The 25,715-nt window shown below is 41.6% G+C and overlaps 1 protein-coding gene across 8 annotated transcripts in view; it reads left to right on the top strand.

Annotated features, from left to right (window-relative positions):
• Positions 1–25,715, top strand: part of ncor2 (nuclear receptor corepressor 2) — a 104,998-nt gene that overhangs the window by 22,379 nt on the left and 56,904 nt on the right. For all 8 annotated transcript variants that reach the window (XM_067604531.1, XM_067604489.1, XM_067604523.1 and 5 more), the window contains exons 2-6: positions 3,324–3,519; positions 4,310–4,425; positions 10,661–10,835; positions 16,445–16,627; positions 21,254–21,367. In XM_067604531.1, the coding sequence (XP_067460632.1) occupies positions 3,415–3,519; positions 4,310–4,425; positions 10,661–10,835; positions 16,445–16,627; positions 21,254–21,367 (693 nt within the window). In that variant the 5' untranslated portion in view covers positions 3,324–3,414. The remainder of the gene's footprint in view (positions 1–3,323; positions 3,520–4,309; positions 4,426–10,660; positions 10,836–16,444; positions 16,628–21,253; positions 21,368–25,715) is intronic.

The raw sequence follows: 25,715 nt of genomic DNA, 5'->3' as shown, positions 1-25,715 counted from the left end.
AGCACGCTAGAGTGAGAGAGTGAGGTGACTGAGTTCATTCGCAGTGTTGGCAGTGAGCCACCGACTTGCCTGTGGGTGTCTGTAGCAGTGCCAGTGCATGTGTTTTGCCTCTCGTCTGGAAGGCCCCATTCGCCTCAGAGTTTATGTCAAAGCTCTCTTATTGTGTTGGCCCTCTCATCTTGATTCAGGTTTTTTGTCCTCTGCAGATCTTGTGACTGCCTTCAGACTTGTTTTCCTCCTTCTCAGGGGAATCTCTGTGGACTGGACAGTCATCAAAGAGAGGCTTCCGTGGAGAACAGCTTATCTCACCCTCTCTTTGTCTTGCTGGCCTCTTTTTCTGCCCTTTGTTGAACATATTTGCATGCTGCGTCAATATCATGAGTTTTTCCTCATCTAATATTTCAGCAACAGTAAAGTCCACTCAAGGACTTTAGCACTTCCTTTGTGTGGTATGTTTATCCAAGTCTGTCTGACCAAAAGATGAGTATGCACTAGTTTTCTTGAAAATATTCGAAGCCACAGTTTAGACTACTGGACACAAAGGCAGTCTATAGTTGGTGTGAGACTTTCAGCAGCATTTTCCAATCTTGTGGCCTCTCTGAGCCTATGTTTACAGAGCTGCTCTGTTCCTTAAAGCCAGAGCCATGTTCAGCCTTTCGTAATACAGCCCTTTGCGTAACTGAAATCAAGTGACACTTTGTGTTTGTGACAGTTGAGCAGCAAGGAGGGGTGGATAGTACCCCTCTTTGTACTGCAAAAAAAGAGTCAACACTAGTGTCAGACAATGGAGACTGGCACACAGGCACTCTACCACAACTTATACTATACCAGTGCGACGCTGGGCGATATGGACAAAATCATATATCATGATATTTTTTAATATAATATTAATATCTTGACATTGATATTGCGACAATATTGTAGGGATTGGTGCTTTCACAAAATATTTACAATATTTACATTACACACAAAATATTGACTAAGTGGGTAAAGGTAAATAACAGAAAATTACATCACTTTACTGTAATGCAGCCTTTAAAACTAGGAAAAGACACTTACGCCATATCACGATATTACGATATTCAAAATCTAAGAGGCTATCTTGTCTCATATCGCAATATCTGTATAATATTGATATATTGCTTAGCCCTATGCCAATGATGTAGGCACCACATGTGGCGTTTCAGGTTTATCATGTTAAAAATGTTTTCTACTAATTTATTTTAATAAACAAAAATGCTACCAAATGCCCATGATCTCCACTGTTGTGGAGTTACACGCAGACAATTCTTTATACATCCATGGTGTAGTTAATAGAAGGTTAGCATAGCTAGCTTGTGTCATGTAGATTTGATAGGAATCATTTGCTTTTGTCTGGTTCGCCCAGCTGACTGGTCCTGATGTAGACTGAGGTTAGGACGACTCACTGAATGAACATACTGAAATAGAAATATAGAAATAAATAAAGGTAGAAATACAGAAATATCCTAAATAAAATTTGACGTATGGGAATGTATTATGACATTAATTTAATTATGTCCTTTTCTTTCATTACCAAAAATGTACTTCTTTTTTATTTATATCTGCATTTATTTACTTATCTATGCTTGTGTCATTTTTTGCGCTCCATAGACTAAGGGCACTTCTCTCTCATAGCTCATGTTTCAGCACTGTGTGAGGCACACAACAAAAGCCACGCTGGCGGAAATATGGGCTATCAACATGGCACTGATCAAAATCTTGACAAGATAGCAAAGTGCTGTGGGTGCACTGCAGTTTTGTTAACTGAATGGGACGGCCGCCACCATCGAACCAACCTCCTAAAAAGAAAGTCCACATGCATTTTAATTCTAGATGAAAATGAAATAAATTAGATTATATGACACTGGATGTGAGTTTTTTTTACTTTAATCTGGGAAAACTGGAAATTTTGCTAGATATCTGTATCTTGTCGCAATGGTTGTTTATTAAATAAATTCTCTCCATCCAGATTACCATGATAGCTGGACCTGTCAGCCGTACAATTGTCTGCTTGTAACTTTTATTGATATTACGATATCCGAAATCTAAGACAATATCTAGTCTCATATCACGATGCCTATGCCAATGATGAGGCACCACATGTGATGTTTTATCATGCTGAAAAAGTGCTTGTTTCTATTGATTGCAGAGGACAATCGGAGGCCACGGTCAAGTCAAGGCAGCAGTAGTAGAGCCAAAACAATCACTCCTCTGTAACCAATCCGGCTTTAGACTGAGGTTAGGACCACCTACGTGATTAACATATGGACACTGCAATACAGAAATGAAGAAATGTAGAAATTTAATTATTTATTTAAGTCATTTTTGTGTTCCATATTAGTCAGAGGCCCTTAGAAATGGCAGGAGTCCTAATTTCTCTGTTGGCAGGAGTCACAACACACGTCACAAGTGCTAGTCCACTTACTACTACTATCACAGGCTTTTTAGAGTGTCCTTAATCTGACAGTAGTGCAGTTACAGACTGGCTAGAGCTGGATGTCGTCTCAACATACATTTATGTTAAACTACACATTGAAATTCCGCAAATCATTTCCCACTAATAGTTTGAAACTGTTAACAGTACAGTAATGTTTGTCAGTGTGTGTTGTAATCTGCATTGTCACTATAGTGGGATTTTCAGTCTTTACCTCTGTGCAGGATAAACATCTCTTCTCTTAGCTTTACGGAGGGTATGTGTGGGTGTGCTGTAGCTTAGTACGTCCCTGTTTTCACTTACATCATCACTCTTGGTCAATATATGACACACTCCTTGTAGATGAGGCCACTCTGGTTTGCAAAACATCATCTGGAGTCAAATTCTACTGCCCGACTCTCAAGGACTACATCTCTATCTGTCATTGAGTTATTTATGTTGCCTCTAAAGCCCCATTAAACTCGAGAGTATTTTTGGTTTACCGGCTAGCTGCTTGACTTGGCTGGTCTCTGTCTATGAGTCCTCAGTGTGAGGACAGTGGGCCATTCAGTAAGCAGCGAAGGAGGGGTTCAGTCTAGCAGGTGCAGGGACTCTCACTCCTTTACTAGGAGCAATAGAGGGGGGAGCCGTTGTGGTAGGGAGGTGATGACATTCTGATATCCGGGGCAGACAGAGAGACACACTTTCATCTCTGGCTACTCTGGAGGTGGTAGCCAGAAAACATCAAATTGTTTCTGAGCAACCGTTGCACATATTGCATAATGTTTTATGCATTGTTCTTTTCAGGTATGAAAGTGTCCAAGACACTTTGACTGAGGTCGCTGAACTACAACAAATGTCTCACAGCTCATGTTTTTTTTCTCTACAGGTTGCTGGCTAAGAGAAACAGCCGATAATGCACGGCATCTGCTCTGCAGCCACACCCACTTCCTGCCTGTAGAGGAAGCGGCTGTGCCAGCATGTCCTCTCATCCCCAGTCTGTGCCGCCGGGCCGGAGGACTGTGGACACACGGCACCTGCCAAACCCTGCCACTCTACCACTGCAGCTGCAACGGGCACACACGGTAAGGGGCTTGGCACCACCTCTAGTGCTTCAACTTTTCTAGCTAAAACCCTTTTGAGAAGTTTTACTGTAGTTGTAGCTCTGGCTCTGCCTGCTCGGTGGATATTTGGTAAACAGGGCATTACTCTGACCAACTGGAGAGGGCCTGACCCCAGGGGCCCCCACTGGAAACATTCCCAGGTTACAATGTTGTGCACACAGGACCGCTTCCTCATTAGATGGTTGAGTTGAAAGTTCATGTTGTCACTGTGGAGTCATGTTAGGGCCTTCCCCATTATTTCCACCCACATCTCCTAATTATCAAGATTATGTTCTTCTACATATCAGGGGCAAAGCTGTCAAGGGCCTCAAGCTGATGTAGAAGTTCACTCAGTGACCTCCAGTGTTTGCAAGGCTTTTTTTTTTTTTTTTCATGTATGGCGGGAGAATTCAAGGCTTACCCCCAGGAACCCCACAGCTGCACCTGTAGTTAATCCCACCACTCCCTCTTGTCATCACATTCAGGAGGAGATAAGGGTTGACACACTGTGTTCCACAATCCCAGTTTTACAGAGGTGCAGGTTTACAGTAGTTGCATGGGCGCCCCACTTGTGTGAGAAACAAATGGAAGAAGAGGGAACAATGAGAGCTGGAGAGAGATGGACTGGATATTGCAGAGGAAACGAGGCAGGAAATGGCAAAAAGTGTTGCAATTTTTTTAGTTTTCTGGGATCTTTGCATCATTCTCAAGGACAAGGGATCCATGCAGGATTTTTGGCTCTATACTGAAAACGTGTTGTTTTGTGTTCCAGGAAATGGGACTGGTTGACTACCACTCTCATCATGCCAGGGACTACAGCTCCCACCTGGCCCAGCCCCATCGCCGTCGGCCCTCCTTACTTTCAGAGTTCCAGCCTGGGAATGAAAGGTAGGTCCACCATTCTCAAATAGATGTAGTCTCTCATCAAAACCTTACTGCTGTCTCTTTTGATGACAGCGTGTTTCTTAGAGCATTTCATTACTTTGCAGTTTTTACATTACCTACTGTACTATAATAAGTTTCACTTCTGCATTATTGGGAATCTTATTAAATATATTCATCTGCTGAGGTTGAGAGATAACATATTTTTAGTTTCATTTGTTTTTTTTTTTTTTAGATAAACTTGATTCATGTGGTGCTCACTGTCAGTCTATATAAGAATGATGTACCATTCACATGAAAATGGTTGTATCGCCCTTTTAATGTGTTGACTGTGGGACAAAGCATGCTCAGTGGAAGCTTCATGCAGGCTGCATTTTTATGCAGTATTATTCTACTAAAGCCTCTGCCTGTTAACCCTCCCCCAGTGTAATCCTTATGTAATTGGCATCCGCAAGCCGTTCCTCTGTAATATTGTGTTAAATGGCTCTGCGGGGCAATGGAGCTTGCAGAGTTTTGCCATCTTCAATAGACCAACAGTAAGTCAGGCAAGGCATTGTATGCGTCGTACTTTCTCTCTGGAGACTGCGGTCTTGTACCTACTAAAGTTGTTTATTATTTATATAGCCATGCTTTTCTGAGGATGAGTCTTGATGAGCACTGAATAATTTATACGCATGCAATGAATTTTGCATGATGCACGGAGGATAAGTCACAAAAATATTTTTTTCTCAGTTGATTGTTGTGGCAGATTTTCATGCATATGTTAAAACATACAGGGGGTACAAAATGTAATTTTCAAGAGGTTGATTTTACTAGAAATCAGCTGGCAGATATTATATGTACAGTATGTCGAGGGGAGGGGTGTGGCGTGAGAGCTGTCTTTCAAAATATAACATAATTTGCTTGCCCTGAATGCGGCGGGGTTATAATGGCAGACAGCAGATGGTAGAATGGCTCTATTGCAGTGTGTGGCCGTTGCGTGTTGTGTCTGTGTCTTGGAGTATCAATCAGATGGGATTATGGTCTTCACAGTGCTATGTACTGGCCCTGTTTCACTGTTAGCATAGCCTAGCCCACAATGTGGGAACACTGGGTCATGGGTTGCAACAGAAATAAACACCACACTGTTCTACTGCTACCCACCAGCTCCTGATTTACTGACACCTTTCATTCAGTCACCGGGGCTTTGGCAGTCACTCTCAATATACATGATGCCTGTTTTTGCACGACAGATGCCTCACACAGCTTCTACAGCGGAACAGCGATGTTGTTTTTCAGTAGATAAAAAATAACCATCATATCAAAAGCAAAGAATAGCAGTTAGCCCACGTCTCTTTGTGGAGAAATAAACCGCTGGTCTTGCTGGCAGGCGTCTGTGGGTGGGGAGTCTTTCAGTTGAATATATCAGGCCTTCAGCATTCCTTTACAGGGCTTAGAATCAAGTCTGAAGCCCTCACTCTACGTTCTCATTCAGAGTTTGAATGGTGCAATTCTGGCCTTGGCAATCCTTCAGTCTATTCTCCTCTCAGATGTGCGCTTGTCTTTTCATACGTCACAGTAATTCTGCACACCACGTCTCCATTTATAGTAAGCTCAGGGTTGTTCACATCCTGACAGAATGTAAGCAGTAACATTGCCTAAGAAAATGTGCTTTCTTTTAAGAATGGCATTATCTATTGCCAAGTATGAATGATCTTTGTGTCCTGCATCTGCTCTTTAATTGTCTTGGACTGAATGCAAGGTGAAAATGTGCTATTTAGTTAATGCCTCAAATTTACCCTAGTTACAGGTCAGAAAACCACAACAGTATAATCACTGGTGAGCCACTGTGCTAGTTGTTTGTTTCATCCTCCGCTTTACTCCAGGCAGTATCTCAGTCACTCCGCCTCTTCCCATCTGTCTGAGATCACCCAGGCTTCTTGAGAAAAGGAGAGAATACATTTTATAGCAAACATAACAAGACGGAGAAACCACTTAATAGGGTTTCTTTTCTGGCAGAACAGAGTGTAGAGTGCAAACACATTTGGTGCAGTGATACAAAATGAGTTTGTTTTGTGGCTGTGATTATGCTTTGTGATTAATGTATTAAATGCATGACAAAATAGTATTCTTCTGCTTAGACCTGGATTTGTGCATAGTTACGTCAATGTTTGCTAAATGTTGCTGTCTGTGTTTCTAGATGTTGCGCAAATAGCCCTAAATAGGTGTCACCTATACTCAATAACTTTTTTGTTGGTTTGGTTTTTTGCTTTTTTCATTGGTAATTCTTTCAAAAGAAAACCCTTTGAGTTATGATAAAAAGTTAAGAGCATCACTGCTGAATTACTCAAAAAAGAATTATAATGCATCTAAGAATTTATTGCTTTTCCCACCCCTGTCCATAAACCAAGATGCCTTGTGGATCTGGAAATTCACATTCCACTCTCCATAACTTATCCAACAAATTGTTTTTAGACAACAACCTTTATTCCAAAAATCCAGCATTTAGTGGTTGTAAATAATCCTGTGGTTGTTGGCCATTGGAGAATACGTTTTTACTTTGGCTGTATATACAGAAAAGTTGAGGGCTTGAGCAAATTTTTCATGATGTATTTGGACCCCACTCATTGTTCCTCCTCTTTTGTGCACTTTCTCAGTTTCATTCATCCCAGCTGTGCTGCAGTTAGCCTGGCTTCTCTCTCTGTAAGCCGTCCCTGTGCCACGCACAGCTGCAGAGCTGCTCCTCTGGGGAGCAAGAAGAGATTGGCAGCCGCACAAATACTGTAGTGCTTTCACAATAACAGGCTGCTATCAGCACACATGATCTCTGTTCTTGTCTTAATGGGGCCCAAGCCAGTGAGAAACTAATGGAGGTGTTATGGTGTGTTGGTGTTTGTGTTGTGTTGCCCCCTTCCCTCTCCTCCCCATACGCTCCTCCCCCACCTCTACACAGATCTCTTTCTCTCATCCTCCAGACAAATCCTCCCCAGGGATCAGATTATTCTGCACGCTCACAAGAGGGAGAGGGAGAAAGAAAGAGGGACAGAGGGGGGGGTGGGCTAGAGCTTGATGATGTGATTATGTAAGTGCCAACCCTCTATGGAGATGAGGAAGTGTGCAACTGAATGAATAAGAAAAATATGTTTGGGGGGGAAGTAGTCACACACAGGGTCCGAAATTAACACCCGCCAAGCGCCAAATGCTGGTAGATTTTCCGTTTGGTGAGTAAATCTCAGAAGGCAATCCGCCACACTGGCGGGTAAATGTTTGTACCAAAATAGTCATGTAATAGAATATCTGGCATGATGGCTTGGAGAAAATTACTCATGTTTGTCCCTATACAGAGTCTAACTCGCTTTCACTGAGTGAACATTCAACAATAATAATACCAATCTTACCATTGTTATGGTTATACCGATGTTTGATCTGTCACTCACAACTATTTGCTAAAGCTGAGCAGTGCTCTGTGTTTAGATATTCCACGCCGGTCTGTGTCATGGACACGCACACTGTAACACACCGTCGAAGTCCGCAAATAAGATAGAGAATGAGTGGGAAGTTACCTCTCTCTCTCTCTCTCTCGCTCTCAACCCAAATGAGGGAAATCCGTTGTAGCGACGGAGAACTTTAATCCTTGCAGATGTTTTGTTTTTGTTGGCTAACTCCTCTGATTCACCTGTAAGATATACAAAACTGTCTTGCATATTGAGTTATTTGTAACAATACAGAATGAAAGTCTGGATCAGCAGATGTTGCTCATTTTGATATTATGAAATCTTTTTTTTTTTTTTTTTTACCAAAAACAGAATCTCTTCGTACAATATTGTGCACCACATTGATGAATTAAAATTTTGGACTGAACTAACTTGCTTTGATAATGCATGTTTATTTGGTTATTTTATGGGAATTTAGCTCTGGCCTCTTCAAGGCCAGGGGATTTATTGTTTTGGCTGGTAAAGAATGTGCTTTGCTGGTGGATTTCTTTTCATCTATCAGTCCCTTTGGCAGGTGAGTCAAAAAGTTAATTCCGGACACTGGTGACACACCATCTGGGTATTAATTTTCACACCCAGTTTTTCAAGGTACTATTTAGGAAATCACAAAAGAAACATTCATAATGCGTTTCTCTCCTTGACACCCAAGAGCACCGTTTTAACACGCAGATGTAATCCTGCACATTACATAAGTGATATGGCATATCTCTCCTATATGAACGTCTGGTCTAGTGAGGGGATGGTCTCTATTACACCACCCCGCCAACACTCTACAGGACAGAGAGAGGCTCCATGCTCTTTGGCACATATCAAAACCACACACTAGGCCATTGTGGGCCTGGACCAGCAATTATGGTTGTGTTTTCCCTCTTCTCTTCAGAAGCCACTTCCATTTTGACACTGGCAGCAAAGTCACTGACATTCTGGCATCTGCCTGCAGGGCAGACTTGAGAAAACCGTTCCCTCAGAAAGAACAGAGAACCATTTACAAGTGGGCTAATAAAATTTCCCAGATCTAAGTAGCGAGTGCAGTTGACATTCGGAAGCTGTCATTTGACTACACACCAAGATTCTGCTTTATTGGTGCGCTGTAGCTCCTGGCTGGCGACCCCCCCTCCCCCCAACCCAATGTACTAATGAGTTTAATGAATGTGATGAACATGTACAGAGTGTGGTTTGTACTAGCACCACACATACAGCGGATCATGACCAGATCACATTACAGTGCGGTGCTTCCCCCTCCTCCAGTGGCTGTTAGTGTAATTGTTAGCATTCCAGGCCATCCAGATCAGTTCTAGTTTTGGGGTACAGTATAGGGTCTTTGGAGGGAATGCCACAGTTTCTATCACAGATCTAAACTGAACACTTTTTTTGGCTTTGTGTGCAGGGCTATTGACTACCTAGCAATGCCTGCAAAAAAACCCCACAAAGAGCAGCTCCACCATATGCTCCTATATTTAAGACCATTAGATTGTAGTGTTACAGTGAGTCACCATTTCCAATTGTCTTGCTTCCCTTTCTTTCCACTTTCCACTACTGAATGACCAACTGCATGTTCCCATTCTGCAGATGAAAATGGTCTTCAGTGATTACTTTATGATGATTCTGATTGAACCAAATGAAGCCAGCTGGCATTTGTGTGTACCTTGAACACAGCAGTAAATATTTAGGTCAGCCTGATCTCAGGCAGTAACTGTCATCCTGGGTAAAAATGTGTCTTTGTGTGGTTTAAAAGTAGCCTGTATGAGATTTGATTAGGCTGTTTTTAAACAAAACCAGCACCGAGCCGTGTCTGTCACTCAGAAGATCAGTTTAGTCTTTTGGCTACTGATGTCTTTTCATCTTAGATTATTGAAACTCTTAGACTGGGGTATCAGTTTCACTTGATAGATAGGATTTAATTGATCTTTTTTGTCTGGTTTGATTTAATTGATTTGTGTTTCATTTCATGGTTGCTCCAGCTTTCACTTTCACTATGCTTTTGGAAGTAAGAGGTCTGGACTAGTATTTCAGGCAAATTATAACAATCAGACTGTCAAACTTCACACATGGTCCTTATCTTCTATCAGCCCATCTTTGGGAATAACTCCTCCCTCCTGCATTATCAGATTTGGCTCAACTTTCATCAGTCAGTGTGTACTTGTCTGCCTCAGACTCAGCTGTCTCTCAGCTTAATGACGATATATGCATTCATATGTTTGCATGCTTACATCCAGCGTGTTGACATGCATGTCAATTAATGGATTTTAACTAGCTGATGTTTAGCATGCTAACAGTGTTAGCTATCATCATTTTATGAAAACATACAAAGGGGGCTAATAGGCATTTTGTTAAGTTTTAAAGGTATCCTGACATGAATTGAAGAGTTGGACAAATGAAAATTTTTGTCCATTGCTGGAAAAAAACATCAAACTTATAAGGGTTCATCCTCTGGCATTCATGAATATCTTTTAAATGTCATTGCAATTCACTCTGGACTGCTCGTGTGGTTAAAAACCTGATGCAACACACCAATAATTTAATGGAAATTCTGTTCTTCAGTTATTATTTCTACCTTGTGATTTGCATTCATCAGCTGTTACATGAGATAAGAGATACTCATGTAAGAGCAATTACAGCAAACCATGTAACAACTCATGTATATGAAAAACCTGTGTCTCAGCAGAAGCCCTATAATAATTAGCTTCTGCCTTATTGTACATCATCTTTAGTCGCTTACCACACTTTTCTCTAATATGCTACAACTGTGTGCCTTTTTTTTGTTTCAGAGGACAAGAGCAGCATATCCGCTATGAGCACATCTACCTACCAGACCCTAGCAGCCAATCGGAGGTGGAGTATGAGATGAAACGGCCTCGTTTAGAGATGGGACCAGAGTCTCTGATGAGGCCCTCGTCCCACCGGCCACAGCTGCCTATGGGAGGGGCTGAGGATATGGCAAAGGTCAGTACTTGCTATATAAGTAAAGTACACTACATGATTCTGACAGTTTGGAATATATTGCAGCATGATGGTCAGCAAACAAATGACAAATAATCAGTACTTGAGTCAAACAACAGCTGTATAATTTGAATTCATACTTATTGTGGTGAGTGAGACCTGAGTGTATCACAGTGTTTTTGAATGAATGTGTCAGTATTCAGGAAATCACTATTGGTGCCTCCAGGAGTTACACATGCAGAAGATGATGTTGAGAAATGATGATTCTTCATTTGCATATAGTGACCACTTTTCCCTCCAAAATTATTATGACTTTATTCTTGAAGTTGTGTGTGTGTGTGTGTGTGTGTTATTTTTTTATAAATTGATCTTGCCGGTCTCCTTCAGAACTACAAATGATATTATTAGCCATACCACACCAGGAACCATGAGGGAGATTCTGCATTGTAGCTAAGCTGTGAGCAGCGGTGGGAAGACTAAGGGAGTTGTGAAACAGCAATTAATAAATAATAGAGCTGACCTAGATTTCAAAAGACTGAGGACGAAACTGTGTGAACCGCAGATCAAAACGACTTGCTTGCAGTGTAGAGCTGCTGATGGGGAGATGTTCCTGACATTACACAGAGTGCTTCAAACTGCCAGGGGAGGCAGACAGCCAAGGAATGGTAAATAGATACACCAATAACAGAAGGTACAGGAAAAAAAACATTGACTCTTAAGCTTGCAGGGAAATATTCAGGAATGTCAGTAATTCCCCTCAGAGCAGTGAGAGCTGTAAACCCATTATATAAGTCATGTCAGATGCAATCACTGCATGGAACAAGTGCACCAAATGATAGTGGAATAGAGGGGGAGATATGACTGGAAATAAGGCAAAGGGCAAGTGTAGAGAGGCACAGATAAAGGGGAAAAGGGAAAGGGAGGAGTAAAAGACAAAGACCAACAGGAAAAGAGGGAGTAGACCAGTAGTGTCAGACAAAGCTGACGTTTGTATCATGACTCACTGTGAATCAGTGTAGCACAAAAGCCACATTTTGTTAGTGTACACCACTGTTTAGTCATTCTGATTTGGTGGTTTTGAAAAAGGTTTGACACTGACATTGTTGGTCAACCAGTGAGTATTGACACTGAAGTTTAAAAAATGCAGTACATATCTCGGACATCATTTTTTATTAACCTAATTTAAAGGATCCTTATCAAAAATGTTGATTTATGTTGTTTTTTATGTGAAAAATTAGTATCAGCAGATATATTGTGATGATATTGACCCTCAGCAATCTAGTATTGGATGGGCTATATTTGCAACCCTCTCCTCAATGAGAGGTTAAACCCTGGTAGGACATTTGATGAGACCAGGTTTTCGTGACCAGGTGTCTCTAGTGATGGAAATGAACTCAACAGTACTGATGTTGAAACATCGTCTAACTGACCGAAGCCAGATAAATAAAAGTATAAAGAGAGAGAGAGAGGGATGTAGAAACTGCACTTCTGTGAGAAATTGAGAGACAGCCAGCATGCAAATAGAAAGAAGATGAGAAGTCAAACTGAAACTTGAGCGTGGAGATTGATTCTTGACCATGGGAACTCATATCTGTGATAAAATATTCTAAACTCAAGGCACTTACTAGCCTTTTACCGGATTGAACGCAGCAGCCTTCTTCGCCTTAAAAATGTAACTTTGTAAATGTTAATTTGGTTTTTAATAATACATCATACAATACAATTCTGTGGTTCAGCAGTGACGTGTACCAAACCACACTGCAGACTGACGCATCTGCTAATATTGAAATCCAGAGATTACCCCGTGACAGCTGCCTCACATGAATGGCTCATATTTTATTAATATTTTGACTACTGTAGTTTGAATGCCACTAGCAACGCCCTGTCACTTGGTGCGTCAAGCAAACACATTTTGTGTTCAATATATTTCTAGTCATAACACCATCAGTTCTGTATCTGGACTGATGACCTTATTTGCACAAGATGTTCGGTGATCAGGGTCAACACACGCCAGTAGTCAACACACACCGACTGTCTTCATCCTGTACCACTACATTATAAATTTCTCAAAGAACTTCAGTACAAAGTCAAGAGGTCGTGATATGTGGTACAATAAGCTAGCGAAGCTCTGTAAACAGATATTCTCTCCTGAGAAGTACAATCTTATTGCTGGTATTACTCTTTGGAGCCATTTCTGAACAAACAACGGTAATCACACTCTTCGAGGGCGATGGAACATGTCACCCGATGCAACAGTGTGACTCATTGACGGGTTTTTAATAGTTTTTGAACAACGGAAGTCAGCGACACAGAGGATGAGTACATTGTTGGTTTGGCTTTGCACATGATATTTGTTTTATGATAAGAAAGATATAGAAAATCGCCAGCCTTTAAGGATTCTATTGTATTATGGTTTTTGAGCCGATGTTTGTCAGCATAGAACAGCACTGACATGTCACACGCCACCAAAACAACACTCAAATCCTGTGTATTGCAGCCATTTAAGAGCCACATTCTTGTAGTTTGTATCGTGGTATTTTTCTTACTTTACAACCTTTAACTTTTTGCAAATGTAAATAAACTATAATATGAAAAAATTCTATATATTTTTCTGTACAAGGAAACAGTCATTGTTTTGAAGAGTTGCCTGATCAACTTGATTTCTCTCATTTACTCTCATTTACTTAAAGCATTCTGAGCACGTTTGAAGTATCGTCGTAACCGTTGATTACAAAATGATGAAAACAACCGATAGTTGCAGCGCTACATTAAAGCTGACACCCACACAGCAGCAGTAGTCCACATTTAGAAACTTTCCAAGTCATTGACATAGAATTGACATCGTGTCTTTGGTTCCAGGAAAACATGAAAATTGAAGGTAGCGGCAGCAAAAGTATGCAAGCGTAGTTGACATTTTCAGTTCACTGCAAGGCCACCCACACAACTTACACCAGTAAACTGCAGTTTGAAGCTTTTCATTTTCCTATAGTTTCAAATCTCAACCTTGATTAGACCAACCTTTTTTTTTTTCTATAGTTTATATTATTTCCCTTCTACAATGAGATTTGGCTTTGAAACCAAAGGACAGCTTTACCACAGTCGCTTCCTATCAGTAGCTCTGTGCACCTGCTGTTGAGTCCTCTTGCATCAGAGCGGGCTTGATGTCCAAACCAGAGGGACTAGTGTGAACTTAGATCCACATTCTAGTAAGAAAACAGGATGTCTTCTGCTTTATTCAACTGTTAGATGCAATGCATACGCTTAAAGACTATATGACTCAGTCACACAGGCTGGTGCTTACTAAACAGAACACACTCACACAGACACGCTACAACACCCAGAGGTAATAAAAAAAAAAAAAAAAAACCTGATGCACGCACAGCCCGAGACATCATGTTGTGGAATGTTCTAAATGTGACTGGGGTTGTTGAGGGCATATAAGCTGTAAGCTGCGCTGGGCTGAGGGCTTAGCTATTGGCCTGTGACCTTTTCATACTATGTCACAGGTGTAGTAGTTGTTGATGTGCTGCTGTACTGTTGACAACAACAGAGGACAGTATAGGGCACAACACTGGAGGGAAAACCTCTGAATGTCTCTTTTGACTTTACATTTGTCACACCATCAAATCTTTCCTGGTTAACAGTGTCTTAAACATCTTGCAAACACTTTACTGAATTTGATAATAAAAAAATCAGAAATGTCATAACCATTAAACAAATGCAAGAATGATGTGAGTTGAAGTTTCATATAAAAACACTGTACTAATGTGATGCCACCCCCCCAACGAGCCATGCAATGATGATTTTTATTTTTTTTCAAGATTATGTTCTGAATCTCTGACATTCTTGTGATTGTGATACACACATGTTGTGTAATGATGCAGGCTTTTACATCAGCTGTTGAGCTGTAACACAGGTCAGGAGGATAGTAGTGGTATTATTTGCACTCAAAGATATTGTTTAAGACAAAGTCAGTCCATCCTAAGAGCTATTTTCCCTTTTTTTTTTTTTTTTTTTGTTGTTTTGTTTTTATGTATGGTGAATTATTGTGACTAACTGACTTTGGCAACCTTGGGCTTCTTCATCTAGGACAGCCCCTCAACATCCTCTGGCACTGACATTTCAATCACAGCAGGTCTACGGGGCTATAATGCAGCCTGCCTAGTCCAGATTAGCCCATTTACATAACCTTCATTTCAAACGTTTAAAAATAACGCAGAACAAAACCCGAGCTGAATAACACACACACTAATTCATGGAGGTTAGAAATCGCAAAAAGCTCACATTACAAGCCGAAAATAAGAACACAAATATTGCCGGTCAGAAAAAGATAAATCCTGCCCCTGCACGAGTGGGCCCTCGCTGTCCTTTTGCATGTGTTGTTACATAAACAGGTGCATGCAACAGCACTTCCATTTCCACACTTGCTTTTCATGTGAACAGATTACTGGGAATTGGCTTTAAGCATTTTTTTGTGGGTGTAGGGCTTTTTGAGGGCAGCACATTCGAAGGCGAATGTGTTACAGAACACAAAACGCCTCATCAACCTGTCTGGGAGGCGTCAGGTGGCTTGACAGTCTGACAGGCTAAAGTTAAAACCATATTAACGTGTGGAGTACCTCAAACCAGTTCTGAATGAAAAAATGTACCTCACCCTCGCCTGAATAGGGGATAACAGCAGACGATGATGCAGGATACCCCTCCTTTCCACTGTGAGGCTGCAAGTCCCCCCGTCAGCGCCACTAGGTCTGGCGGTTGCTGTCAGAGGTGGTCCAGAATGTCACTGAAGAGAGGTTTATACTTTGCTCGTCATAGAGTGTTTACACATAGAGGTTTCACTGACACAGGAGTACCGTGAAGTCAGTGATTTGATGAATCCCTTCCCTCTCTTCCCCTCTCTCATCCACTGATGAGCCGCACCGTGTATTGTTTGACTGACAGACACACACCATTTCCATTTTCCTGCCAGAAGAAATGGTTAATAATTACCTCCTGAATTTGATCTTCACACATGTTGCACTACCCTTCAGACTCCCCCCCTCTCTCTCTCTCTCTCACATCCCGACAACAGAGCATGTCACATTGGAAACAAAGTCTCTTAAGTAGAGCCAGCTGCCAGTGCTCTTGCACATAATCCTGGCTAGGGAGGCTGTGACCTCATATTCATTAGTGTGGTCTAGTGACACCGAGACACTACACTGGCTTTCATTACCCAGAGGACTTAATTACTGGCCTGAGTTACCTTCCCAAAGGATACACAGACTGTGTTTGGATGATTTCTTGTAGAGTGACACACAGACCTTACAATCAGAGGAAGGCAGGTATGCTTTCAACAAGAGAGAGAAAAGATGGAAATGTGCATTAGGTGGGGTTGCAAGTTCATTCTTCTAAGATGGTCAATCCATATCAAGAGGGTCTCTCTGCTTTGTTTTCAGATACCGAAACATGTCTATTAATAAGTTTTATCCAGACTCACCTTACCATCATAAGACCCTCTTTGACCTTCCTCAACATTGTAACATTAAACACACTGAGGACCATCATATCATATACATGTTTCATATTTATGGTATCTAACCATGTCACTTCTCTCTCTGCTCTTCCTTTTTTAGGAGCGTGGAAGTTCCATAGGGAAGCTAGAGCCGATCTCCCCAGTGAGCCCGGTCCACATGGACCCTGACTTAGATCTGGTGCCGGCTCGCTTCTCCAAGGAGGAGCTGATCCAGAACATGGACCGTGTGGACAGGGAGATCACCATGGTGGAGCAGCAGATCTGCAAGCTTCGCAAGAAACAGGTAACTGCACATTTATGGATCTGGTCTTAACTTTACGATTAGATCGACTTGCTTTCTGTTATGAGATCGCTGATGCTATCTCAAGTTTTCCTGCTTATCTATTTGATTTTAAAATGGATATATTCTTCTCTGTAGAGGAGTTCTAGTGGTCCTGCTGTAGATGTAACTGGTGTTGGAATAGATTTATATTTCTGTCTAACACAGTATCTACACAGACTGTGTAGCAAAAGCAGTATGTGAGCAGAGTAGCATCTTCAGTCCTCATTCACTGGATGCGTTCAGGTACAGTATTGAGTGTAGTTCACATGTGTTTTGGCAAAGGCAGAAGACTGAATTGTAAAAATATGCTTCTGGTCATGGTTACACGCATATAACAGAGTGAAACCTGACGAGAAAGTGACAGTCCCTCACAAGCAGGAGATTTTCAGCGGATGGGCGCCTCCTAGATCGCTAAATATAAATTTTGTGATCTGGCAGGGAAAGTCCTGCTTCACATGTAGTTTAATACGACCCACCTTTTTAGAAATGATCACACTGATGATTTAAGTTCCTCAGAGTAAAAGTTTTTTTCATGATGCTTGTTTGTGCACAACCTGTAAATAGAAATGATGTGTGACAGTGAAGAAAGTTAAGCAAAGATACCTTTTTTTGTGATGTCATTCAGGTGCATTCTGCACATATTTATAAGGTACCTAGTTTTTAAGTCTTTATCCGTCATGCTTGTAGATGTTGGAGGCTTTGCCAGTGCTGGCAGCTCTGTTGAATTTGCTTAGTGGCAGTGTTTAGCTTGTTTAAAATGTTCATGTGTGGTTTTCCAATGTGACTTTTCCTGCCAAGCTTCAGTTGGCTTCAGCGCAATTAAGTCTTAAACAGACTTTTCTGTGTTGTAATCGGCGCATTCAATCACCGTAGCTGGTTCTCGCTCACTGTACCACGATTCTGTCCACGCACTCCCCCAGGCAGCTGCATTCTCTCTTCTCTTCGACTTTTTATTTTGGAGAAAAGTAGGTTAAAAATATATAAGGCTATAAATAACAGTTTCCCTAGGGGAGGAGGAGGATTATGGTGGAGGTTTTGTGACTGCTAAACCACTCATATCCCTGCCACACTGTCTCCCTTTTGGCTGTCTGCCATGTTTAGTAGAGAAACAGTATGGTCAGACTCGCTCTTTTCCACCCCAGTAACTCCTCCACCATGCATGCCGTTATATTGACACACTGTTGATTATACTCGTTTTAAAAAGTGCTTATTAAAACGTAGCGCTGGGTTAATTTATTGATGACAGCTACATGTGTTGTTCTAGGAAAATTAGCGGTGAATGTTAAAGCTAATGATATGACTTTCGACTGCCGAATTATAGTATTGACATCTCTCTACTCTCCACCATAGCAGCTGGAACTAACGCTGGTTTAAAAACTGATACGACCAGTTACTTCATGACTTAGAATCTCTCAGTTAAGCGTTCAAGTTATCATAAAGGGGAACCTCCAGGATTCTAACAACTGAAAATGAAATGAAAACGTGAAGCAATAAGCTGGATTGTTCAAGACTGGCCAATCAGATAGTCTTTTTGAATCGTGGGTATTTTTCCTCTCAGTAACCACCTTAAGTGTTTACTGCAGACAACATTTCATCAGATGAAATCGATGGTTGGCAGATAAAGAAGCCTCCTAGCCAAACGCTCTTTGCTAAGAATACAGATTTAGTATTTTATGAATCTGGGTATTTTAGAAAATTGCAATAGGAACTAAAATGGAAACGACTATCAGATTACTGCCTTGGGTTGAAGCTTGTGAATGATTGAAAGACTAAGCTCTGCTGCTTACAAGCATAAATCAAGATCCCCACCCCTCACCCTCCCTCAATATACACACCGTGTTTTTATGAATGTTTTTTTTTTTTTTTTTTTTTTTACAGTCCGGCTCTCTTCAAGCATTAAAACATCTGGACTAATTAAGTGGCATGGTAAAACTTTATTTAAAGAGTTCTGGCAGAGTCAGTGGATGGGCGGGGATTAGGGCTTAGGTTACCGCCAGCCTGTGTCATGTCAGCCAAGCTCAGGATGGCTGGTTTATTTTATTTTACTCGCTGGTGGGTTTGGAGAGGGAAGGGAGGTCTCTCTGGGAATGTCTGTGTTTCCCTCACCAGATGCTTATCCAGGCCTATCATGGCACATGATGATCCATCTTGCTCCACTCTCATGTGGATCCTCTGGAGGCCGCCTTTCCCCCTTCTGAAGCCCCTGACAGGAGATGAGAAGGAGGAGTAGGAGTGGGGGGAGTAGGGGGCAGACTTAACTGTAGATCAGCTACACGCACGCCACCGAATGACACTCGCAGATAGCTATTGCTGCTTGATACAGTGTGCTGCTCTTTCCAGCGTACATCCTGCCCAACACTTACATTGCATCCAAACATTTTTCAGGCAAATGATGATGTTTTTATTTTTATTTTCTCTTTTGCTGATAGTTTTATGATCATAGTCAAAGTCATAGGTGTAGTTATAGTGATTGAAATGCATAAAAAACAGATGATATAGAACATCTTAGTACATCTATTCATTGTGACTTTCAAATGAGGGTATGAAATGTATATTTTTGCAGTATCATGAAATTAAAATGTAGATGGGGTTAGTCTGGCTGCTTTTGAGACTTCTGCTGCCCTTTTGTAAACAAAGTTAATCTTATATCTGTATGTAGAGACCGGCTGTTGAATTATGTCGTCAAGCTTTTGCTCAAATGTCTGCCTGTTTGTCTAAAGACAGGAAAAATAAACATAAAGGCGCCTCCAATAAAACGTTTTTTAACCGGAATGATAGGGAAGGGCTGCAGTTACGGAGTTTCCCAGTTTCTTTTCATGTGCCTCACATCCAGATGAAACCCTGATGTGATTTTTAATATACATTCATGTTTTTGTTTTCTGCGCCAGATGAACACACTCCAGTCTAGAGGATTTAGGAAGACTAAAGTTAACTGGATAAAATGTGCTGAAACACACATGCACTGAAGTAACCAGGTCATAGAAACCACTGTCTAAACAGAAAATCTGCATCTTTAGTTTACTTTAGTTCGGAGGCTTCCTTATTTTAACTTAAGAGCTCTCTCTCCCACAATGTGTGAATTGAACAAATAGCCAGATGTTGTGGTGAATACCGACTCACCAACCGACTGACTTCTTGAGGCAACTTTTGTGTCAGTTTTAGTCAGAATTTGGATGGTATTATTTTACATACGAGGACACATGGCTCTGTGTGATTACCTCTCCTTTCATCCAGCGGTTCCGCGGTTACTTTCCTCGTGTGAAGTCTTTTGTCATACACATATGCAAACGGTTACCAGTATATGTAGCAAAGAAATGGGCATTCCCCGTTAGAAATCTACCTAGGCAAACCAGGTTTCTCTAACTCCCCGCCCCGATTTACAATAATCAGGTTTCTCGTTTACGTGAACTCTGATTGATGAGTTGCATTTCTGAATTATGAGCAAGACAGAAACTTTGCTCACATGACAAATACTACCACCCTATGCTACCTTTATGATTATGTGTTGAAATGGTTGCTTTTTGTGTCACATCAGAAAATTCAATGTATAACTATTTTAAAAGTAATAATTTCAGTATCGCCTGCCGTTATCACAGGGGAAAAGAGGTTGCTACTTCAACACTCTGTGTGTTGACTTACTTAAGTGTGGGAGGATTTATGATCCCGACTGTTCAATCTGTCTCCCACAACTCCATTTACACAAAGGTGTAAATGGACCAGAATGCGCAATTGGATAGCAGTCTGTATCTAATGCTTCTTTGTTGCATTTATACTTTGCTTTTTCAATTTCGGATGATCATCCAAAATGTAAAAGATGCATGATGTGTCTAAATCGAAATGGGTAATAAGAGCCGAATCAAGCTTTTCTTTCTGTATCATATTCAGCTTTTTTCTGACTCTTAAGAACAGGCTTCTCCTCTGCTTCTCTCCTGTATACCTTCTAGGGAAGATTGAGGGACAGGGAAGCATTTACAGAACTCCAAATGATTGGCAGTGAAAAATAAAGGTCGATGGTTGAGGCCCATCAACCTGTATTTTTCACTGCCCTGCCAGATTCTCTCTTTTAATTCCACACATATTTCTCTGCCACCCCAGAAACCTTTCTGTCTCTGTGTTTTCTTTGCCGGTCACAGTAGACAGTACTTCCTAAAATTCTCTGTGTTTTAGAGTGCAGCCTCCAATGAATGGTTGGATTCATGCCAAAGTGACAAGCAAGTTACAGGAATGCTGTTTTCCAGTATTTGTCTAGTGTTCATTTCACAGGTTTCTCTCTCTCTCTCTTTCTCTTTCCTTATTTTTCTCTCTCTCTCTCTCTCACTTGATGTTCTCGCCACACAGCGGGCAATGGCTTTGTTTACAGGCTGTTGTGGTAACTCTTTGATTAACTAGACCCTGGGGAGTTAATAGCTATTACAGCTAATAGGACAGTTAGTCTCATCCCTGCTGGAGAGCTGGGGGAGGGACAGTTGATCTAACACACACTCACTAACCTCGCAACAGGAACTGGTGAGCCACCAGTCTTCCTGGAACATTAGGGCCCTTTTTGAATTTGTTAAGTGTTAACCGACATCTTTCTGTGTGTTACAGCAACAGCTGGAGGAGGAGGCTGCAAAGCCCCATGAGCCAGAGCGGCCCATTTCACCGCCACCCAGTGAGGCCAAGCACCGCAGCCTGGTGCAGATCATCTATGATGAGAACAGGGTCAGTAGAATACTGACACACACACACACACACACACACACACACACACACACACACACATACACACACACACACGTACCAGATGCTCAATTTGTGTCCCACCACTCAAGCCCAGATTACTTGGCGTTTGAATTTGGTTTCACCTGATAATGTATGTTCACTACATATGGATATTACAAGAGTATCAAGTGGGTATATGTGTATGTATATAATTTATTTATTTTTCACCTGAATGGGGAAGTGTTTTCAGACTTTTCAACCCCACTGTGTGTATATAATACATATATGTATAAACCACATTAGCAAGCAGGAGCACCTTTGAATACACAAGCAGAGCCCCATGATGCATACTCCTGTCATTATGTTTGTCCTTTAAGCTAATAGAAAACACAGGCAAAATGTGGATTATGCATGTAATGTGCGTATCATTGAGTGGGATAATGGGACTGAAAAGACTGATGTCTGTCCATGTGTCTGTAGAAGACCCTTTTTTTTTTTTTTTCCTCTGAGAGCTGTCATTCTCATTTACCTATTTGATGTAATCCTCAAGAACCGTTGTCAACAAAAGCAGCGAGTGTCACAAAGTATTCATCTCCTACCTGAGCCTCCCACTCTCACCATCAGGCAAGGCAGGATGCTTGCCTAACAGAATAAGCTACTAAAGGTCAACATTATCAGGCTTGATGAATCACACATACACACACACACACACACACACACACACACACACACACACAAATAGAAAGGTGGCATAAACACAGATCTTTGTCTTTAATCACCTATGCAAGAATAGCAACTTAATCTTTCTTTCATCAGTAGAAAAACAGAACAGCTGGGAGGTCATATAAAGTGTTTAGTTAGTCACAGCAATCATTGTGTGCATCAGTGCTCTGTGTAGAAGATTACCTTTATAATGGAGTTATTCTCAGTGCTCTCAGTCCACCTAGTGGTGAAATGCACTAGTTTCCTTTTTACTGGTATAAGCAGGAAAATCCTCTCACACTGTATCAAACCCCAAATTCCACCTCTTTAAACAAGTCCCCCTATGGGAAACTAGGAGTAATGTTAAAACTTCACACTTCTCATGGATATTTTGAACAGCATCTCTCACACATTCAAGGCAAATAGTTTTCATAGAATGGCAAAGGAGTCTAGTGTGTAGAGAGCATAAACTGTAAATGGAAAACCAAGTAGAAAACCCTGCATTCAGCATGTTTTAACTGTCATTGAGCAAGACACTAAATTCTTAACAGTTCTAGGGATTGTGAAACTTCACTATAACCTGCGCAGATTTCCTCAGAAGCAGTTTTAAAAGTCACACCACAGTACAGGGAGTGCCCTTCATGACTTTTGTCCTCAGTCATCATGCACAGCTAAGTCACAGCACTTGTAAGCATATGCAACGGCAGGGCATAGCTGATTGCTCAAGACTCTTCTGAAAGGCTGGAAGTTTAAGAATGACTCATGGCTTACTCCACAATGTAGCCTGACCTCTGTAACACTTTCCACTTCCCTCTGATTCGCAGGATGTACTCTGGCCTACTGCCTTCCCGCCAATCTCGCTATCTCTCTCCCTCTCTTTAGATTTCACCAGCATCTTCAACTATTTTCTAGTTACGCTCTCACTAATCCCCGTGCCACGGTGACACCGTAGCATTCATTCATCAACTTGTATTCATACTAATTCTTTTAGTGGCTATTCCATATTATTTATTGTTATTTATTTTTAACTATTTAGCATTACATTAGCCACATAAAGTTTTTTCTTTGTCTCAAATCTGGATAAGATCCAGATAAGATTTATTACACTTAAAAACACACAAGTGTGTCTGTTAGCCAGATCGCAAATCTCATCACAGTTCATCTCAGTTCAAGGCAGTCCCAGCCCAGAGGGTGCTTGTAATGCAGCTGAAGCTGTTTGGTACTTAAGAATGCTTAAGGGGCTACCAAACTACAATAACAGTTCAGCCAGCTAACTAACAACTGTCTGTAAACCTAAACAAGCCCATCGGGACATAAGTTTTGCTCGTCTTCTCAGACTCTTGGCAGGCTTGCTCGGTGCGTTTTTATGGTGTTAATATTTTCATGTAATTTTTATGCTGCCTAGCTGCAAAAAGAATCTCCTCACGGTCCAGCAAAGATCTGAACTGAACTGAACTCACTCATGCTGTTCTCTTGACCACACAGATCATTCAGTAGTTGCAATGATAAGGGATCTAAGAAAAGCTACGACAGCCAGTCACCCTGTCTGTATGACTGTATGTGTTGATGTCACTGGAGCTTATTGGTGTGGCTTCACACTTCATCAGACAGCTATCCGATAATAACGTTACATTAAAGCTTAACGGTACATATCAAGCCTGCGGTTTATCTGTGTGTGTTTGTTTGTATATATACAGTATATGCTGTGTATATGTATTATTAAACACCTGGCTATAATTACTCAGCATGCCTTTCGAGCTGAGCGTCATCATCCCCCCTCTGCTTAATGTCACCAGCATTTCTAGACAGCCACATCTCTACCCACAGCCCATTGTCAGACCCTGAGGCTCACCTCAGGCTCACTCTTCTCATATTTGGGGACACAGCTGTCCTGGACATGAACATGAGAAGACAGCCGCAATGACACTGCATTATCATAATTCTGTTGAGTTATGCTAAATCCTCAGTGCTCTCTCTCTTTTTTTAAATTCTTGTCTTGCCTCTTTCCCTGTTTTCCCTGTTTTCTTAACCGCATTCTCGTCATGGGAGGTACCAAAGTGTTATTGTGCTATGATGTTAGTGGAAAAAGCAACCGCAATGTTTGTTGCAAAATTTCTCATGTTCGTCATTTTATTTAAAAACTAATTTGACCTATCGGGGGAAATTGTGTTGTTGACTGCAGCATGTACACCAGTACAGTTCCTAAGCTTCATAGCTTATAATGCCACCACCTGAGTAGCAGTCCCTGTGTGTCACCACAGGGGGGCATGATTGAAATAATTGAGCCAGCATCTTGGCCCAGATCTTGTGATGAGTTGGTGTGTGTGTGTATGTGGTGGAGGATGGATTAAGAGGGCAGTTACTAGACCTGCAGCTTTCTGTGTAATTAGCTACACTACTAGTGAAAAGGTCACGCTCAGTACAGCTTCTTTTACATCTCATCCCTACCTTTTTATTTTCATCGCTAAAGTCGTCATTTGTGGTATTTATTGTGAGGCGATATTCCAAGAATTTTGAGGTCATTGTTATGCGATCTTGTTTTCAAATTTGCTAGAGGAATTGCAGCCAGAAAACGAGAGAGAGAAATTGTTGAGCCTCCCAACTCCCTGAGGATGAAAGGCTGCTTTTAATAATTGCTGCTCATTAACTGCTCCTGTAGCTAGCAAGCTCTCTGAGGCAACACTCTGCAGCCTGTTACACCTACTCACTGATGAGGAAGCGAGAGGAATGAGGAAAAAAGGGGATCAATGCAAAATGACTTAAAGAAGGATAATGACATCGTGTAACTGTATTTGTATTTGAATAACTCGGATTTGCAAATACTTTACATATCAGCGCTTCCTTATGGGCGCTTTTTAACTCATTTGGCTTCACTCACAAGTGACCCAGTTGGAAGCCTGTCTTGAGTCAAGTTAAGCTGTGTGCGTGAGCTCCTCTAAGGTCTTACATCCAATTCGGTTAGCGTGAGTCTCGTATAAACTCGAGAGTAGATCCCAAACACCTCCTGCGTACCCTCTACAGCGAAGACAGAGTGAAACGGACAAGGAAGCTGCATGACATGGTGGGAGGTGAAGAGTAAAGGTTGGCGTGCACGTACACTAGCAGGTTTTGTCTATGTTATCACCTCTAAAACTTCTCCCTCGGTGCGTTCCCGTCCATCCACCCCTCTCTCTCACCGCACTTCCATCTTGTCTGTGAGTGTGTCTCTCCTGCCAGTCTCACCGCTTGGTCACTGAAGGAAATGAAGTGTGATGGAAAGCAACAGAGCATGTGGTGTGTCACCAAGGAGGGTCTGTTTGATCGATGAAGCGGAGAGAGTGTACAGAGTGGAATGAGGAAAAGAGTGGAGCGAACAGAGAGGGGGTAGTCTGGGACACTGCACACACATTTGTCTGGTAGAGCTAAATATAAATGTATGGAGGAGCAGAGCTGCAGAGAGGTCATTCAGAGACACAGATGGGAGTTTTTTCGCTGGCCATCTTCACGCCCGACACCTCTTCTGTTGCGCTTTATGGTCCCTGCCAGGAATTTTAGTTTTGAGAGGATGATTGTTGTAGGTAGTGAGCTGGAGGTGAGATCTTTCTCTGTCTTTTCATCAGTTGTCTCTTATGAGATAAGCACCAAAGCTCTTTAGCCCCCCTCCCTT

The sequence above is a fragment of the Thunnus thynnus genome, chromosome 2 (assembly GCF_963924715.1).
Source record: "Thunnus thynnus chromosome 2, fThuThy2.1, whole genome shotgun sequence".
Classification (NCBI taxonomy): domain Eukaryota; kingdom Metazoa; phylum Chordata; class Actinopteri; order Scombriformes; family Scombridae; genus Thunnus; species Thunnus thynnus.
This window is presented reverse-complemented; position numbering and strand designations above follow the sequence as displayed.